A 20,049-nucleotide genomic window follows, 5' to 3' on the forward strand; every position below is an offset into this window, starting at 1 on the left:
TGTACTCAATAGGAAGACCTTGTATGAGCGTGGAAAGAGGAGGGATACACACTCTGCAGGGTGTTTGCTGGGTGGGTGACGTGGGTCTCTTGTCACTTTGCTCCTTCTTCACCCAGATGATTTCCTGCAAACGCTGGATGCAGAGCTCAGTGCCCTCAGGTTCAAAGGGGAAGTGACAGCAGGCCATATATTCCTTCTGAGCTGGTAATGACCAGCTGGTAATGACCGGGCTGCTCTGCTCCTCAGTGCTGGGGCCTGAGTTACCTCTGTTCTTTGCCTTTTGCACGCTGTTTCTTTCTTCACTCTCAAAACAACAGACACAATATATATGCGGTAAAACACTTTAAAAATACTTACAATAAGGGACACCTGGGTGGCTCAGTGGTTGAGCATCTGCCTTGGGCTCAGGGCGTGATCCCAGGTCGGGGATCGAGTCCCACATGGGCCCCCCCCCCCCCCCCCCGCAGGGAGCCTGCTTCTCCCTCAGCCTGTGTCCCTGCCTCTCTCTCTGTGTCTCTCATGAATAAATCAGTAAAATATTTAAAAATCAATCAACCAATCAATCAATCTTAGAGTAAATGAGAAACCTCCTTGCCTTTTATTTGCATTTAGTAAAGTATTCTTTCTCCATTCCTAGTACGTTATTGAAACTGTGCTCATACTGACGGAGAAGGGGAACCAAGGACCAAATCCTAAAATTTACAAGTCATAGTTTTTAGTCCCCAAACCACTACTTACCCAGCTAAGTGGTCATGTAGGTGACCGTCTTGGTAAAGTGAGACTGAGGATACCCGTCCAGCTTCCCTCACAGCGCTGGCCCAGAAAACAAAGTCTCATGTATGAAATTACTTTGCTGCAAACACCGAGGGCAAAAAGTAAAAAAAAAAACCCTATTTGTTAGGTGTCACAGGGGGCCGGTGGGCGCGGATGGGTGGCGGCAGTTGCTCGTAGTGCTTGGGGGGAGTGTGGCCTGGTGGTGAGCAGGCTGGCTCATGTTCTCCTCTGTGTTGCCCCCCGCCCTGCAGAGCAACCTCATACACTCCCTGGGCCTGAGCCACCATCTGCTCGCCCTGAATTTTATCATCGTTTCTTTTGGCAAGAAAAGCGCACACTCGTCGGCGCGGGTGAAGGTGACCGATACTGCCTTCGACGGCGTGGAGGTCCGAGTGTTTGAAGGCCCCCCAAAGCCAGAAGAGCCTCTGAAGCGCAGCATCGTGTACGTCCACGGAGGCGGCTGGGCCCTGGCCAGTGCAAGTATGTCCCGGTCGCCTGTGGGCCAGGTGGCGGGGTGGGGGGGGGGGGGTGGGCCGCGTGGGGATGCTTGGGCTTCCCGCTACCCCGGCCACCTGCCAGCGGGGGCCCCTTCTCCGCCCGAAAGGGTGCTGCTGGGGGTGACGGGGGACACCCTTACGCCATCAAGGTTTTGCTCGTTGGTGTCTTGCTCGTTAACCTAGGCAGACTCTTCGGGAAATCTCTCCCGGGGCCTAAATCGTAGGCTAGCTCATGCGACAGCGCTGATGACCGCTTTCTGGGCCGAAGCCAGTCACACTCTCACCTGGCCAGGCCACGAGGAAAGCATCTGCAGCTCTTTTGCCAACTTTGTGCTTTGAAGACATTTATTTATTTATTTATTTTATGAAGTAGGACAAGTATTTCTTCTTTTTTTTTTAATGATAAATGCAACATACAAACTTTATTTAACAAAAGTAACAGACAAAGTCAAACAGGCACTTATATTAAGAGAAAAACTGACTAGAAGAAATTTATCTTGAACATCTTATAGTAACCTACTTGTAGTTGCATTTAACTGAGCTCTGTTGCTGTGAAGAATACAGCTCATGCACAGGTATGGATCAACAATTTGTACATTTTAAGTATTCACTGAATACTACCTTATATACACATATACATTAAATTTGCAAAAGATTTAATTGACGATCCCCAGAAAGACTTCATTTTTGTTGCTCTTTTGGAAGAGGTCGCCTAAAGAGAAGAATATGTGGTTCTGGCTCATGAATCATGTAATGAACCCAGCCTAGACTCTGTTGGACACCAAGTCTCCTCCACTCCTCTTCAGACATCAGATGGGTTTTCGGTACTTGTTTGGAAAGTTCTCTGGGTAACATGACATGCCGGTACTCGTAGTGCTCGTCGAAGTACTTTTCCGAGTAGTAGATCTGCTTGTGGGCCATCGTGCGGGCGGCGGGAGCGACGGGGCGCGAAGAGCGGGCGCAGCGGGCCACACGTCCACGTCAGGCTGAAGCAACGACTCGACTGCCAGGACAAGTATTTCTGAGTATACGTGTTAACTCATCCACATTTCGTCTGCTTATGAAACAGAAGATGAAAAAAAATATAAAAGACACACCACCCCCTAAAAGGCAACAGTATTGTAAGATTCGAGAATATTCCCTTTGGCGTTTGATGACTCTGTTCGGTTCGGGAGCGGAACACGTTCAGAGTGGCAGGCAGCCGGGCGGAGTAGCCTAGCAGAAAGCACACCAAGGCGGAGTAAGGGCCTTCTCTCCGCTTGTAGTGATCGTGGAGCTACTTCCTCCTGTTCAGCCCAAAGCTATTGGCATCTCCTACGTTTCTTTGTTTTTTTCTTTAAGTTTTATTTATTTAAGTAATCTCTGCACTCCATGTGGGGCTCGAACTCATGACCCTGAGATCAAGAATCCCATGCTCTTTCAACTGAGCCAGCCAGGAGCCCTGGCATCCCCTAGGTTTAAAGGCAATGACAATTTGTTCTAGTTTGTGGGTTTTATTTTGTTTTGTTGTAAATGCAGGCTCCACACCCAGCGTGGAGCCTGATGCAGGGCTTGAACTCAAGGACCCTGAGATCAAGACCTCAGCTGAAATCAAGAGAAGCTCAACCGACTGAGCCACCGCAGGCATCTGTTGTTTGTGTTCTTAGATAACATTTTTTTAATTTAATGTGGCAAAGGCCAGAAAAGTGTAACTTTTTCTATTAATCCCATTTCATATTCATTTTTTATCCTTTTACTCATGGGTTTGCTCATGTTTTCAACAGATGCTTATGGGGTATGCAGGTTGGTCCAGGACTGAGGGGTTTCCTGGGGTGCCGGATTTCCAATATAAAAACTCGAACAGTTACATATAGACCTATACCCATGGCTATCCCAGTGTGTGCTAGGGGTTGAGAACACAACAGCGAATAACAGAAGTGACTGCATCAATACTACTGGACACTTGGCAAGTGTGACATTCCACTGAAGGCCAGGAAGTGTCAGCGCCCAGAATGGCATGGGTTACGAGTCCCCCTGGCATTTTCTACATAATTTTGACTCATCACTCCTGCCGGAGGAAGAGCTCCTCGGGCTGGAGACGCTATGCAGATGGTTATGCGGTTATTAAAATTGTTTCTGTCGCTGCAAACCTTTGGATCCTCTTTCTGAGAAATGCTAAGGCTTCCTAAAATTCTAGTTTTTTACGTTGGTTTAAACAGAATGTGCTGTTCTTCACATTGGAAGAATTCAATTGGATTGCAGCAAGGAAAGGGATAAACAAAATTTTTGTGGTTCTAAGGAGGAAACTTTATTTGCTGTGATTTTTGGAAAGGCATATGTTCGAAGAGCTACAAAGTCAAAATTAATTTGGTGCATTTCATACAGTCTATTATGAAATAAATGTCTAGTTAGTTAAAAACACATTGAAGGGTAATCTAATACGGATTTCCTGTTATTTTATACTAACTACATTTGCTCAGAAGCCAGACTTAATTTTAAATTAAACTCTATTAAGGAGACATATGTTCATATTTGGTTTTTGTTATTTTTATTATTGATAATTTAAATCCAAGCCTAAAAGCAGTCCCCAGTGGGCAGAATTTGAGAATGGACAGTATTAAATGACTTGTTTAATACTGATTGTCCCCTTGTCTCTTTTAGAAATCAGGTATTATGATGAACTGTGTACAGCAATGGCTGAGGAACTGAATGCTGTCATTGTCTCCATTGAGTAAGTAATTAATCCCGGTCACAGAGGGGCGCCCAGTGGCTCAATGGGTTAAATGCTCAATGGGTGGAGCCTGCTCAAGATCTCTTGTCCTGTCCCTCTGCGTCCTGCCGTCCTGCCGCCCTGTACTCCTCTCTCTCTCTCCAGCTCTCTCTCTCTCCCTTTCTCTCTCAAAGAAAAATACTAGTCATGGAAAAAATGAGTTTTAGGAAGGGAACTTCTAGTAGATCATCATCTACTTATTGTACAAGCAGTAAAATACAGTGCAAAGTACAGATCCAGAAAGATGAAGGGATTGGCCCAAGGTCACACAAAATGATTTCTGATGTCACTTGGAATTTCTTCAACTCACTTTACAACACCTTGACTTATCTCTCATTTTTAAAAAGATTTTATTTATTTATTTGAGAGAGAGAGAGAGAGAACAGGAGCAGTGGGGAGGGGGAGAGGGAAGCAGAGTCTACGCTGAGCAGGAGCCTGACACCAGGGCTGGATCCTAGGATCCCCAGGATCATGACCTGAGCTGAAGGCAGATGCTTAACCATCTAAGCCACCCATCTGTGCCCTTGAATTATTTTTTATTTTAGTTTTTGAAAACTTTTGGAAAAGGAATTAACGGAGACTGAGAAAAATATGCAGTCAGTTATCTATAGCAAATAATTTTGTTTCCTGACTTTTATTTTTTTTATTTTTATTTTTTAAAAGATTTTACTTATTTATTCATAGAGACACACAGAGAGAGAGAGAGAGAGAGAGAGAGAGAAAGAGAGACAGAGACACAGGCAGAGGGAGAAGCAGGCCCCACGTTGGGAGCTGGATGCGGGACTCGATCCTGGGTCTCTAGGATCACGCCCTGGGCCAAAGGCAGGCGCCAAACCGCTGGGCCACCCAGGGATCCCCATGTTTCCTGACTTTTAAATTTTAAAAACCAGTCTAGAGTTGGAAAAGTCACTCCCCTGGGAGCCCCGTTCTATAGCTTAGACCTGGTAAATAGAATGCCTTCAACAAATCTCAATGGATGCAGTTATTGTCATCATTATTACTAATAGTATTAATAAGAAGAATATGAATAAAAATTATAATAACACTTGTGGTGATGGCAGTAATATAAAAGCCCTGGTGCCTGTTCCGCGGCAGGGTTCGTGTGGGTGCTATTACATGCATTGCCTCTCCTCCTTTAAATCATTGTTCAAATATCCTGCTTGCAGCAAGGCCTTTCTTGGTACCACTATCTAAAATTGCAACTTACTTTTCCTCTGTTTCATTTTTCTCCAAAACTGTCATCAACCTCAGAGAGACCATATATTCGGCTTACTATGTATTTATTGTACAGGGTTGACATACACAATGCAAGTTCCACAAAGACGGAGATTTTCGGGATTTTGGCCTGGGTTGTTCATTGTTTATCGTTGGCGCCTGGAAACATCCCAGGCAGAGAGTGAACATTCAATCAATATTTGTGGAACGAATGAATAGGAGTCTGTCTTAATTCTCTAATAAATCATTCAAGATAAATATTTTGGTATTTTTCTCTTAGGAAAGGAAGCGAGGCCCCAGAGCTAGCTAGTTTTATAAATGGAGTAAGGCATTAAACCCATGCCCTGAGGCCCCATACTTTTTTTGACCCAGTGTCCAGCCAGTATTGAAGGACGCTGATTATGCTGAGCGACAGGGTCATGATAACATCAACCACTTTCTGAAGCCCCTGCTTCAGATCTGAGACCTAAGAGATTCCTCTTTTGCAGTCTCTTGGAAGGGCTGGTCTCCCATTTCATTTGGGTGGCGGTGACTCTTGAACATAAGGCAGTGCTGTGGCCGCCTCTTGAGCAGATTTGCCTCCCAGGCAGCTCTGGACAGCTCCTGGCTGGCCCTGGCCTCTCCACAGGCCTCCGAGACCATGAAGGGCTTGCAGCGCACTTTTGAAACGCAGGGACCTTCCGGTGAAGGATTGCGTCTAGCCTGGGCAGCTGGCCAGAGGAAAGGAGGGTCCATTTAAGTAGCTGAGTCCCATTCTGGAGCCAAGCCCGACAGCTCAGACCTGAGGAACCTGCCTCAGGGACCTTGCAGTGGTTTCCTCAAAGGCCTAAGGACTGGAGGGAAACTGCGCTTGCTTTTCTTGGCACTGTGAGGATTCTCCAGCAGGCCTCCCCACCCAGGGCGTCCATGTAGGCAGTTGGCAACAAGTCTAAATTCCTCCTTCACGCCCGTCTCCACCTGTTGGCATCTATCCCAAGTGAAATGGGTGTTCTTTTAGTCTAAGCTTATCACAAAACATACAAGGATGGATAGGATGTTTTTAAGATTTCTTTTAGATATGGAAGGGACTGCTTCCATCTTCACTTTCCATTGTGCCCCCTCTGTGTGGCGTAGTATCCACAAGTTTATCACTGGGAGGCATCACAGCAGTAGACAAGTACCATTAGTCACGACTGCATGACCTCAGGCAAGTCATTCAATGTCATGTGCAAACTTGGACCGAGGAATCCTTCCTGTGTGTCTAGAATGCGAGCTGCTGGGAAGAGAAACCCTGTCTTCCTTCCTCTGGTTCCTATCAGCTAGTCCAAGACTTAGAAGACGTATGTAGTTAGATGAAGGAAGTAAATGCACTTTGAGTTGGGTTAATGACTGCAGATAATGGTCATGAGAATCGGTTTGGACCATTGGGATACAATTGATACTGTGAAGCACTAGACAGGTCTGGAGGATTAGGACTCTGGCCCCCGGAACGGAAAGGCCCAACTCGCACATGTAGTCATCAACCCCTGTTTGGAATTCACGGCACTCTTCTGGGCGGAGATCAAGAGCTAAGGTGATTAGAGCCCAGGCAGGCCAGAGGTCACATAACCTATGCTCTAGTTGAGGCAGAGCCAACATCATGTGATCATGTTTCTCTTGGAAAGTGTATTCGGAGGTCAAACTTGGGAACATGTTTCTTCTCACTGCTCATGTCTTTCCCCTTTCTCTTATTCCATCAACATTCATTGAATTTCTAATATGTGCCAGTTACATTGCATTGCACTCCGCCGACATAACCGTGTAAAACAAACATAATTCCCGCCCTCATGGAGTTTGCAATCTAGATGAGAAAATAAATGATGAGCGAGTAACATTACATGGTGTTAAGTGCTGTGGAGTAGAAGGCTAAGTAGCATGGAGGCAGAAAATAGGCAAGATCTTACCTCGTTTGTAGGGTGAGAAAATCCGTACCTTAAAGAACGTGCTGCTTGCGTTAAACTCCTGAGAATGAACAGAATCTGGCCAGACAAAAAGAGATGGTCAAGGAGTCCAAGTGTTTTTAATCCATAAAATTAGATGAGTGCAAGCTGACAGAATGAGTCCTTTTGGGCGGCCCCGTAGGACACACAGCTCAGTTGTACGAACGAGATACTCAGGAAAGCACCGAGCGATGGAGACCGAGCTGGGACCTTCTCTCTGCTCCGTTTCCTGCTCTTCTTCTGAGTCTTGAGCTGAGACATCTTCATGCGTCACTCCCACCTGGGCAGCCCTGGCAGGTGGGCAGCCCAGATTGCTGACCGTTCTCTTCCAAGACAGGAACGATTTGCTGCAAACTTTCCTTGGCGCTCAGCCCGGGCCAGCCTTAGCAGATGTGAAGACCAGCATCACCGATCATTTAAAACTAGAGAAGGATCGTGTTGTGCTTCTTTTAAGAAGTAGCTCGTTTTGTTTTCTTCCCTATCATTGACTCACGAGTCGCTCCTTTTTAGACATAGTCAACTAATGTCTTCCCAGCTGTGTTTTCTAGTAACATGAAAAATCCGCTGGTTTCTCTCTTGTGGTTGAGGTCTTTGAGCATTTCGGGGGAGCAGGGTGGAGGGGTGCGTGGCTGGGGAGACGTGGGGAAGCCATCGGAGCTATTGTGCTGCAGCCGCAGAGCAGACCACGGTGGGGATGTGAAACCGAGCTCCACCCACCCCTGAACTCTAGGAAGCTAGGTGTCGCTCCTGAAGCCACACGAGGAAAGGAGGCCGGGAGGAGGAGACCCCAAGCCTGCTCGGGCTTCCATAGCCACCTGGGAGTGCTCTAGCTCTTTCTGTAACCCTTAAGGTTGTAGTCTGCATCTGAGTCGGAGGAGGCAGTTTAGGTCCAGGTCTGGAGCCCAGGGAGATCCCTGCTGTGTGCTCAGAAAAGTCTCTAAGTCTTCAGTTGTCAACAGGGCTTCGGAGAATCACTTCGTTTAAATGGATCACAGTGGATCACGGTCAGTCGGTCGGTTGGTCTTAGGCTCAGTCACTCCTAGGATTTTGGCAAAGCATCCTGAGCAACATCAGTTTTTTTTTTTTTTTTTTTTTTTAGAGAGAGATTTTATTTATTTATTCATGAGATGGGGGTGGGGAGCAGAGATAGGCAGAGGGAGAAGCAGGCTCCATGCAGGGAGCCCGATGTGGGACTCAATCCCGGGTCTCCAGGATCATGCCCTGGGCTGAAGGCAGGTGCTAAACCGCTGAGCCACCCAGGGGTCATTCTTACCCCATGGGCCGAGCCTTCCCCGATCTCAGATCTCAGCTCTCCTTTGTTGAATGACTATTGTCAAACTCTCACAGGGGCCGATGTAGAGAGCAGGAGCCGGAGCAGGAAAGAAGGCCTTTTTCTTTTTCTTTTTCTTTTTCTTTTTCTTTTTCTTTTTCTTTTTCTTTTCTTTTCTTTTCTTTTTCTTTTCTTTTCTTTTCTTTTCTTTTCTTTTCTTTTCTTTTCTTTTCTTTTCTTTTCTTTTCTTTTCTTTTTCTTTTCTTTTCTTTTCTTTTTCTTTTCTTTTTTCTTTTCTTTTTTTTTTCTTTTTAGAAGACTGTTTCTTAACCTGAGTCTCTATGCTTCCACTATTGTGCAATTTTATTATAATTTTGATTGGGGGAAAAAAAAAAAGCATCTGCCTGGCAAAGAAATAGAGATTCTTCCCCTGGAGTTGTCTCCCTCAAAGAGAGAGCACAGCGGAGATGCAGTTACTGGTTTGTTCCAGATGGCCCCTCCTGAGGAGATGGGTTCTGTAAGACTGAGGGGCCTGCTAACCTTTTATATGCTCAAGGTGAATCTATTGAACTCTTCTTGGGAGATGGTGAAAAGGGAGGAAGAAAAAGGCCAAGAAAAAGAGAGGAGGAGAGATCCTGCTGAACCTGAAGGAGTATAATTTCATCCCAGTATATCTCCCGTACCTTTCACCCAGCTGGCACCACACGACGAGAATTCAGTGTCCTTGTCATCAGCAGAAGCTTGCGCACAGTCTCCAGGCTGGGCTATTTTGAGGGAGAACGTGCATCATCACGCTCTTAGCACGCGAGTGCCACTCAGCGCTTCCACTTCCATGGGTTTGGAGCGACTCACTCAACGCCGGGCTTGTGTGCGGCGTCCCCCACCCACTTCGGGAGCGATCTGTTCGTCTCTGTGAGCATCGCTCCATCTCCCTGGTCCCCTTAATAAAGTAGGTAATAAGCTCACGGGTCAGAGGAACGGGGTAGGTGTACACCAAAGTCTTCAGTACAGATTCATGACTTTCCATCTACTACTAAAGGAAATAGAGGTGTCCTCCACATGACCCACTGTCGAAGAGACTTGGTGGGCTCCGGGGCAGGGGAGTGACATTTGGCTGGCCTCCAGAAGGTTCTGTGGAAGAGGTGGCATTTGAGATGAGACTTCCAGGATAGGAACATCCGATTAGGAGGTGCTGGGGGGAAGGCACGGAGGATAGAAGACACCAGAGCACTGGGACTGGGGACAGGGACATGCACCCAGAGAGCAGCGACAGTATGACTGGACTCAGAATGAGGTTTCTGAATCTTGGCTGTGCGTTAGAATTATTGGGGGAATTCACCTTCAAATACAGACACGCGAGGCTCTCGAATACGTTGGAATGTTTTGTAGAGGGGCTCAAACCTCAGTGTTTTCGTAAAACTCCCAAGATCATCCTGGGGCTCTGAGCTGTGCCTAGACTGCAGGAAGCGCAGTTCCTGGAGATGCGCCCGGGGAGTAGGTGGGCCAGGAACGATTTCTTTTTTTATGTTTTTTATTTTTTAAATTTAAAAAATTTTTTTAAAGATGTTATTTATTTATTCATGAGACACACAGAGAGAGGAGAGAGACAGAGACACAGGCAGAGGGAGAAGCAGGCTCCATGCAGGGAGCCTGACGCAGGACTCGATCCTGGGACCCCAGGATCACGCCCTGGGCCGAAGAGGGGGGCCAAACCACTGAGCCCCCCGGGGATCCCCTTTTGATGTTTTTTAAAGCCATGTGGCTTATTACTTGTCTCACCACAGAAGAGTGCTGTATGACATATTTTATATGTAAAAGGTACAGAATCAGTCATTAAAATTTGGCCTGGAAGGAAGGAAAGCCCGTTATTAACGATGCGCCACGTGCAGGCACCGCGGCAGGTGGTTCGACTGAGGGGCCTGCAAAGCCATCGCAGCCAGGAGAGCCGTCCTGGGATCCAGAAATCTGCGGGTGTGAGGACGGACCGCTTTGGTGAGGCGATGGGAAAACACACATGCGTGTTGACGTGTAGGCTGTAGGTTTTGAAGAGTTGAGGATGGTTTCTAGGGCGGGGGTTACACGTGGCTTTTGAAGTCAGTGGCGAGTTCCCCCCACAGCTGTGCCACACACCAGCTGCTGTGTAGACAAGTCACGATCCCCCTTGAGCTTCGTGTGCTCGTTCTTGCACCCACAGGTTCGCCCTCGATTTGAGTGAAACACACCTGCAGGGTGCTTGGCAGGGTGCCTCGCCTACCAGGAATAAGATGATTTTTTTTTTACAATTTTATTTACTTATTAGAGAGAGAGAGGGAGAGAGGGCATGAGGGGCAGAGAGAGAGGGAGAAGCAGGCTCCCTGCTGAGCAGGGAACCCCACAGGGGGCTCCATCCAGGACCCCGGGCTCATGACCTGATACCAAAAACAGATGCGTAACCCACTGAGCCACCCAGGCGCCCCAGAAGTAAGCTAATTTTCACAAGGTGTACACATTTATTACCTCGATTAAGCATCACTCCTGGGTTCCCAACCACATTTTGCTAGAGGGAGGCGCGCGGTAACAGGCAGGAGCCAGCCCTGCAGAGTCATCTAGCCCTGGCACTACGTCGGGCAAACTGAGACCCTATTTGCCACAAATTTCATCAGGTGCTTTAACTCAAGAGCTATCACCGTGAAACCTAAAAAACCCAGAATCCTCTTTTCGCACTTTGCAGGGACAGAACCTTAAACAAGCGCATCGGATAAATGCATTTATTCTCGCTTTCCTTGGCTGTTAGCACCCCTAAATTATCTCCGGCCTCTGAGTTTTCTGTGTCTTCAAAAAGAGAGCCCTTTTGCTCTACTTCTCTGGTCAATGTCAAGTGCCTTTGAAGCCTTGCCTCACACTAGGCGCCCTCAGGAATGCATAGTTTCACTGTATTTTCCAATCTGTGAAAATAGTGTCTTCTTACGGAATCAAACTAGGGAAAGTTTCCAGCTTGAACTAAGGTAGGAGGGATTAGAAGGCAGATCTTTAGTGGCACCGGGAAGGCTCTATTATGACCTGTTTGTTTTTTTCTTTCAAGGATGTTTACTTTGTTATCTGAGCCGACTATTAGTCAAGGTTTTTTTGTTTGTTTTTGTTTTTGTTTTTTTTTAAGATTGCAAATTTCTCTTAATTCCAAGTCACTAAGGCCTTTTGGGAAACAATATCCAAAGATTCAGTTCCTACCTGTGTCCCAGGGAAACAGTTTATCATGCAGTATGGCATGTTGCTGAGACAAAATAGCCTTTATTCTCACTACGTGGGTCACGAAGTGCATTTGTCTTTATTTCATTGAAAGAATTAAGAATGCAGCGTGGTCAGGGGTGCTCGGTGGCTCAGTGGGTTGAGCCCAGGCCTCCAGATTTTGGCTCAGGTCGTAAGCTAGAGGAGCCTGGCCTAGGGCTCCACACTGGGTGAGGAGCCTGCTTAAGATTCTCTCTCTCTCTCTCCCCATCGGCCCCTCCCTCCTCTCTCTCCTCTTCTCTTAAAAAAAAATAAAAAAAATCAGCTTCAGTTTGGTGAAACTGAAAGTTCAAAAATTGAGATCTTGTCCTAAAACTGGGGGTAATTGGAATTGTGAGAGACGGTGCCATCTAGTGGACAAAACGGCGTACTCCTACTCCTCTCGCTCCTTAACCGATCCAAGTTTAGCAGCTGCTTGGGGACATCATGAAATTCAAGAGAGAAAAAAAAACATTTTGGGTGATATATTGATCCACCGACGGAAAAACAAAAAGCGAAATGAAAAAAATTATTTTGTCTGTTATAAGCCAATTTACTAAGGGAATCTTTTTTTTTTTTTTTTGAATCACATTTAGAATTTCCAAAATGCAGTAGTTCTTGAGTCACCACATCAATGTTCACTACTTCTGAGTAGGTCACAAATATTTGTCCATTTGATTGTATCTGCCCCGAGAGTGTTAAGACAGTCACGCTAGCTGTATTTTAGACGGGGGAAAATTGGTTTCTGAGAATAAGTATGTTCATTATAAAATGGAAATTGAAAGACCTGAGTTCTTAATATTATTAGATTTTAATTAAGTAATCAGTTTCCATCGCCCCTTGTTTTTATCTGTGTTTGACTTATTTAACAAATGAAGTAGCTTTTAGGTGCCTCAATTTCTTGTGTCTGCAAAAGGAAGGTATGTCACAAAGGGTTTACCGGGTGGATGCTTATGGGCCTAGCTCATTGATGGATGCTGGGAACACTGTGACAAAACACAGTCCTGATATCAGAGGACACGCTCTTTAGAGGAAATACATAAAGACATTGTTTTAAGAGGAGGCGAAAAGACCAGTAATATACCCCAGCACGTAGGAGTATCAAGGAGTGGTACCCAGCTCAGCCCTGGAAACAAGTGGAGTTTTAGTCAAGGACGTCTACTTGGAGGAGGCCAAACCCTTGAGTAAGGCTTGAAGGATGAGTGAGAATTAATAAGGAAAGAAGGAGGAGATTGAGAAGACCCTCCAGGCCCAGGCTACCATCAAATATGGACTTGTAAGATGATATTATGGGTGGGGCATTTGACAAAACTGGGTTCTTAAGGGCACAGGAATCCTACAAAGTGTACAGAGTAGGATCCCCAGAAGGACTCTGATATTACAAAGCGGGGAGGGGGGGATAGAAGAAGCCTCAGAAGTGCCCCCGAAGGCCTATCCTGGGCCGGGCCGTCTGACAGATGTGGCTTCCTTTTTTGCAGGTTGATAACTAGCCCTTCAGTTCCAGCCTCCCAGGGAGTGAATTCATTGGCTGGGTTTAATGTCAGGCTGGCATGCCCTCTTCGTCGAAGCATAATTTTGCTATATTTCTCAAGTAAATCGTGAAGGATACCACATGGAGTCATAAAACATGAGACCAATGAAGTGGTTAATGTTGCCAGGTCACCTTCTAACCCATCGGTGTTGTGAATTGAACACTGACTTCCCAAAATAAAATTCCAAAATCTATTGTGGTTCTACCTGTATCTTAATGATCAACACCCACCTTTAAAACTTTGATGTTTTGCTTTTCCATTGGTGGTGGTCTAGGTGTTTGTTTTGTTTGGTGGCTCATAATTAAAAAAAAAAAAATGTCGGGAGGGGGAGGATTATTGGTAATACAAAGTGATCACAGCTGATTTGCAAGAAAATGAACAGTTCATTTTTGTATTTATTTTTTTATCATTTTTCTCATTATTTTGTATTTATTTTTTATCATTATCATAATTTTTGTATTTATTTTGTTACCATTATTTTTTAGAGTACACTTTATGGCCAGTGTGGGGCTTGAACTCACAACCCTGAGATCAAGAGTCTATGCTCTACCAACTGAGCCAACCCGACGCCCCTTTATATCTATTTTAATTCCTTATTTATTTCTGTGTCAAAAGAATCGGTTTCCCCTTAAGCTTTAAATGGCCCTTAAAGACTTGGTGAGGTCCTTAAATGAATACAACTTTTGTCTTCGCAGGTACAGGCTCGTCCCAAAGGTTTATTTTCCCGCACAGATCCACGATGTTGTACGCGCCACGAAGTATTTTCTGCAGCCGGAAGTCTTGCACAAGTACTCGGTTGACCCAGGCCGGATTGGCATCTCTGGTGACAGCGCTGGTGGGAATTTGGCCGCTGCCCTGGGCCAGCAGGTAACAGATTGCCCTGAGGTGCTTGCTGGCGTCCTGCTGACCAACAAAACACATTCCCCACTAAGTATGGCAAAGGCCTAGCAGGTGGGCTGGTGGTTCGGGGCCAAATCATCCAGAGGACTGCCCTTGCAGAGTTCTCCGATTTTTCTGAAGTAGGAAGAGGGGTCACCTCTCAGTCCTTGGAAAGGCTCTGATTATAGTTAATACAAAAGGAAGGCTAACATTTTATAGTGCTGTCTTGCTCCTCAGAGATATGCATAGAAATCAAGTATCCCTGGCTCCTTTTCCATGGCAGACTTGCAATTTGGGTTTTTTTTTGTTTTTTTTTTTGTTTTTTTTTTTTTTGCTCAAATTCCAATTGTTAAGATTATTTCCTTAGAGCTTGAGTCAAATTGAAAAAGCTAAGAAGTGTTTCCCACAAAGGTTTTTTTTTTTTTTACTCTTTAATAGAAAAGGAAAAAAATTTTTAAATTAAAATTAAATTAAAAATTATAACTTCGAATGTTATAAAACAAGTTCATCTGAGCTTACGTGGCTAAATTCTTTGAAAACTACCTAGCTCTAAGAGCACCCAGGGTTCTGGGCAGCTGTGTAAATTCAAAGATAAGTACATTTTCTTCCTCTGATGGATGGAATAAGTTTAGAAGAGCTGCTCTGTCTCCTCAGCTCCAAATTTCTTCTGGGCGTCTCAAATAGATCCAACCTTTTTATCTGTGGTGCACCTCAGCTTCTTCTCCTTTGCTGTATGTAAAGAGCTTTGGCCTTGGCAGGTGTGTTGTGCATGTATCCAGATGTGGGGAGAAGAGATACCCGCTGTAGTACGGAGAGCATCGTGGGCTTTAAAATTTGACCTAGTGGGATGGAATCCAGTCCCCCTGCTTTGAGAGCTACAGCACTTTGGGCAGACGCCTTAACGTGTCTGCGCCTCAGGAAGATGAGGATAATGCCATCTGACTTCAGGGCTGTTGCCAGGACCTAGTGAAATGACGTATCTGCCGTTCTTGGCACGTGTTAATAGTACTGTTCCCTGATCATTCCCTCCTGCTTTGACCGAGTGGTTACCTCTTCCCTGGGGATGGAGTTCTAAACTCCGACCCGAAGCGGAATTGTATGGCTCGAGTGACCTTGATGGTTGAGTTGCCTGCCAGACACAGCGACCTAGTTAGCTGCTTTCAGATGTTACCCGAAAATATGTATCATTCTAGCCACTGGAACTACTAAGTGAGGCAGCGTGTTTGCATTATACGGAGGCACGGGAGGGGGGCGGTGGGGTTGAGATCTGCTCAGTTAGAGGACACACCCACGTTCCCGTTTCAACCTCAACTCTGGGGCACGTTCTCATTAAGGAGACTGGAGGGCATGTTGGGGCACCACTCACATTCTGTCTCTCTGACCCATCAGAGGAGAAACCCTGAGGTCCCACCCCGACACTTGGGAGTCCCATCATCCTGTTCGGTTAGCTCTTCCTACCCTTCCCCTCTGGAAGGATCAGACCAGTTTGTTTCTCCCCAGGAAGCCATTGCCTCCGCGGGCCTTGCGGAGAACACGGAACAGAATAAGGCTCACACGTCATGCATCCATAGAACGCAGCAAGGTGTGCTAATGCCCAAGAATAGATACAAGTAAAGTGTGGATGGGGGTTTCAGGACCTAAGAAATCACATGCGTTTGCAGTGTTCGCTCACACATCATTCCTTGCTTAGTAAATAGCCAGCAGCTTGATCAAGGAGGTGAGGGCAGAGGGTGGTGGGGGGCGGTGGGGAAGTTTTATTTTTTAGACCACATTACTTAATACCAGTGCTGGTGGAAACTTCGTACGTCTGCCCCTTTGACTGTGTCAAAGTGATGCATTCAGCTACCTTGTCAGGTGTGGTTTTCTGTAAAAGGAGCCAAGCGAAAAGAGATCTTGTGTTTGCTTCCTCTTGTCCAGTTTACTCAAGATGCCAACCTCAAAGACAAGCTCAAAGTGCAAGCTTTGATCTACCCAGTCCTGCAAGCTTTAGACTTTAACACACCCTCTTATCAGCAAAATGTGAACACCCCAATCCTGCCCCGTTACGTCATGGTGAAGTACTGGGTGGACTACTTCAAAGGCAACTATGACTTTGTCCAGGCAATGGTGGTTAACAACCACACTTCACTTGACGTGGAAGAGGCTGTTGCCCTCAGGGCCCGTCTGAACTGGACGTCCCTCTTGCCTCCATCCCTCACGAAGGACTACAAGCCCGTTGTGCAGACCACCGGCAACGCCAGGATCGTGCGGGAGATCCCTCAGCTGCTGGATGCCCGCTCAGCCCCGCTCATCGCAGACCAGAAAGTCCTGCAGCACCTCCCAAAGACCTACATCCTGACGTGTGAGCACGACGTCCTGAGAGACGATGGGATCATGTATGCCAAGCGTCTGGAGAGTGCAGGTGTGGAGGTGACCCTGGATCACTTTGAGGATGGCTTCCACGGGTGCATGATCTTCACCAGCTGGCCCACCAACTTCTCCGTGGGAATCCGGACTAGGAATAGTTACATCAAGTGGCTGGATCAAAACCTGTGAAAGGGTGAAATTTCTAGAATGCTTGAGCCCCTCTTGACCTCCTGCACCTGCTTTGGAAAGAGATGCACTTTTTAGTTGACTGATTTCTCCTTGTTACTTGTGAGTCACAGGATCTCTGTTCTTCGCATACTTTACATGAATTTAATTTTCGAAATTGCGTTTGACTAACGTGAGTGCAAAATGTCTGAATCTGGTTCTCAAAGTGGGCCAGGCTCTCTGCTCTTGTGGTTTTAGCCAAACTACTACCAACACTCATGGCTGCAGAAAGCCGGACCAGGAGCCCAAATAGCTTTGGGTTCTGTCTTCATCCAGAAATTCTTTCTAGAAGAAATTCTTCCAGCTGTGGGTGACACAGTGACCTTTAGTGAGTAAAGCAAATGTGGGCTCTTCTTCCACTTGCTAGGGTTTATTTTAAATTCAGAGCAGTGTTCCTTGTGTGCACGTGAAGGTCAGTGCTGGGTACCAAGTGCCCTCTGTTCTTTATGGATAGATGGTTTTGTTTCCTATGGGAATTTTGGCAAAGGCGTTCTAGAAGGGACGAGTTTCTCAAATGACTTTCTTCCCGTAGAGCGTTAATTTTATGGGACAGCTGTCTCCAGCTCCAGTTGGATTATAATGATACTTGAAAGTCACTCTCTACCACTATTATTAGAAAATATAAAGTCGCACGTCCTGGATATCTGTACGTTGTTAAGTTCTTTTTGGTTATATTGTCTCCGTGGGGGAGATCTTCTGGGAGCAAATTCATGTAGATTTAGGATAGACTTTCCATCACAGAACAAGTAAAAACAGACAATTGAACCAACCTATTTATTTTCTTAATGAACACTTCTGACATAAGTTACCAAGAGCAGTGTGTAATATATTTCGCATAGTCAGAAAAGAGGATACGTTTAATATTGAAATTATGAAAAATACCTTAAAGAGGGTCTAGTTTATTCTTGAAAACTCAATTTTTCCACTTACATGGCTTTAAAATGGGGCTATTTTGGTATATATAATGTATGGTTTATTTTTTTAAGTTATTTAATGTTAATATATGCAGCTAGACTTAAGATTTTTCAGAATAACGTCTATAACGAACATTAAAAATAATGCTATTTTTAAAAAACTACCTTAGAATTATATCCACGTGTAATGTTACGGAAAGAGGTGAAGTAGCTATTCATGTTACTACACGTCAGGCTTAACTATTTTGATGTTTCTACGCCGTCACAAATTAGAATAATTAGAAACTGTGGCTATACCTAGCAAAGTGGTCTGAGTTTATAGTTCAATAACTTAGGTAGGACCCACACTGCTCATTTCTGCCCTGTGTGGTCAGGACAACGCTAGCTCGTAGTCCCCTGGGTGAAGCATACGTGGGCACCCGGTGCCATCACCTCTTTTTATCTCCTTCCAGCCTGGTTAGAAGCCCAAGCTTGACTTCACGTAAAGCCTTCACTGCCAGTGGGAACATCTTTGGCAAAGCAGGGAACTCTAATTCCGGTTTGAGTGCCTCTGCCCTCCTTCCTGCCACTCTTACTACTGCCCCCACCCTGCCCTTTGCGGGGACTTGAGAAGGCAGCAGGACGGCCAGGTCAGGATAGTCGGTGGAGAGGAAGGGGAACCTTTTCACTCACTTGAAAGATGGGCACTCGCCACCTCTGCAGTGAAATAAAAGAAAACGTGCACCTGTATTTTTCATTTATTGCACAGGCCAGTAGAATTGTACGTACAAAAGAGCAGTAAATGCAACGATGTGTGTCTGTGCGTGTGCCTGTGTGTGTATAACAATTAATCATGCGGATCAACGTGCTAATGTTGGAAACAAGTGATTTACCATCTCTTGGGCTGCTTTTCCCTTTCCTCTAAAATCAGCCATTTGAATCGCTTGATCTAGTGTCTTTCAACTGTAAATTCCAACCATTTTGTCAGACTGGCAAACCGTATTGGCTTCTTCTACAGCGTTTTGCCTTTTTGTTTTGGGGGGTGTGGTTTGTGGGTCATTTTTCCATGTACATATAGACACAAATATCATCAAAGGTTTTTTTTTTCCTAAAAAAAAAAAACACAAAAACCGAGATTTTAGTTCTTCCTCTTTGACGGCTACTCTCCTCATTTAATTCTAGTGGGAATTTTTACACCATTTGAAGGGACCAGTGTTCAGGCCTTAGTTTGAGGTTATCTACCTCTAGAAAGCAAAGAAAATATACATGCACAGAGTTTCTTAAAATGGTATATTTCCCCCCAGATTTAAGATCCCAAATGCTATAGTAATCACAGACAGTACATTATTCTCGATCTTTAAAGGATTCTCTTGGATGAAAAGGGAGTGAAAGAGAAAGGGGCCACCACTGTTTCTAATGAGACACTTGCGTTTCATTAAAGCTCTTAACGTGTATGAATAAATTGTCTAATAACGTGCTCTGGATCCGACTTCAGACCTTGCTTGAAGTTCTTTCTTGAAATTCTCCCCGGAATAATAACAGTTGGAATCAGGATACACACAAACCAGCAGGTCCAAGAGTGGTTAAACCAACCCCAAATCTGAGTGCTGAGCACTCCTTTGGGAAGCCTACAGAGTTTGTGGTGAAGATACTTTAGTTCGGGGTGAACTAGCTTCCTTTTAATTTTTGTTCTCATATTAAAAAGTGTGTGCCCTGCAGGTTGATTTTATAGTATGATGGCTTTGTCGTTTTCCTATTTTATGAAAAAAGTTGATAGTCTTTTTGTAATATTATTGTTTGTGAAATATGAACATAAATATATGAAGAAAATATCTTAACGTGCTGCAACTATAGTGGAATGTAAATTAGTCTTAATGTTTTATCATTGGTTTGTGAAGAATTTGAGACTCTTGTATAATTATCTTGGTGGCTATGATATTTTATGCATGACCTTTTAACCTTTGACTCTTTGCTTATTTCCCTACTGCCAAGAGGAAGGCAGATTTTATGAAGGATTTTGGTAGCAAATCTATTTTATAAGACGAAAATCCAGGGTGGAGGTAGGAAAGTCTGTATCTGTTTCGACTCAAGTTTAGAAATAAAGTGGCTCCATCTGGGAATGTGCCTCTTTTACTTCTTCTCGTCTCTTTTCCTGGTTCCCAGCTCTCTCTCTGTATCTCAGATCCCTACCCACAGCCCTGCCCCCTGGCGTCCTCCAGCATCTCTCAGTCGCTGACGGGTAGTTCAGTGGCCTCCTTGGTGACATGCATTTCAAGTCTGGAGACAGTATGTGCTGCACATATTGGGAAAACCCGCCTTGGACTGGCCAGAGTCTGTGTAAAAGTGAGGCTGGCCCTGAGGCTATTTTGGGACTGTCAATACACGTGTTAGAAAGGGATGATCCTAGTGTAAATAAAGACTTTGGATTTGAAATAGTTCAACCACGGAAGTATCAATATCACTGGAGG

General features: G+C 45.3%; 1 protein-coding gene and 1 pseudogene across 2 annotated transcripts in view; one reads left to right on the forward strand and one right to left on the reverse strand.

The window, feature by feature from the left end:
- NCEH1 (neutral cholesterol ester hydrolase 1) overlaps nt 1-19,701 on the forward strand; it is a 58,418-nt gene extending 38,717 nt beyond the window's left edge. Inside the window, exons 2-5 of one of the 2 annotated variants that reach the window (XM_026007778.2) lie at nt 1,026-1,254; nt 3,912-3,981; nt 13,934-14,105; nt 16,035-19,701. In XM_026007778.2, coding sequence (XP_025863563.2) covers nt 1,026-1,254; nt 3,912-3,981; nt 13,934-14,105; nt 16,035-16,652 — 1,089 coding nt within the window. In that variant the 3' untranslated portion in view covers nt 16,653-19,701. The remainder of the gene's footprint in view (nt 1-1,025; nt 1,255-3,911; nt 3,982-13,933; nt 14,106-16,034) is intronic. The other variant, XM_072752208.1, reaches the window with a different exon arrangement.
- Nucleotides 1,716-2,290, reverse strand: LOC112926678 (cyclin-dependent kinases regulatory subunit 2 pseudogene; annotated as a pseudogene).
- Nucleotides 19,702-20,049: the final 348 nt, after the last annotated feature.

This window comes from Vulpes vulpes, chromosome 3, assembly GCF_048418805.1.
Source record: "Vulpes vulpes isolate BD-2025 chromosome 3, VulVul3, whole genome shotgun sequence".
In the NCBI taxonomy this organism is placed as follows: Eukaryota; Metazoa; Chordata; class Mammalia; order Carnivora; family Canidae; genus Vulpes; species Vulpes vulpes.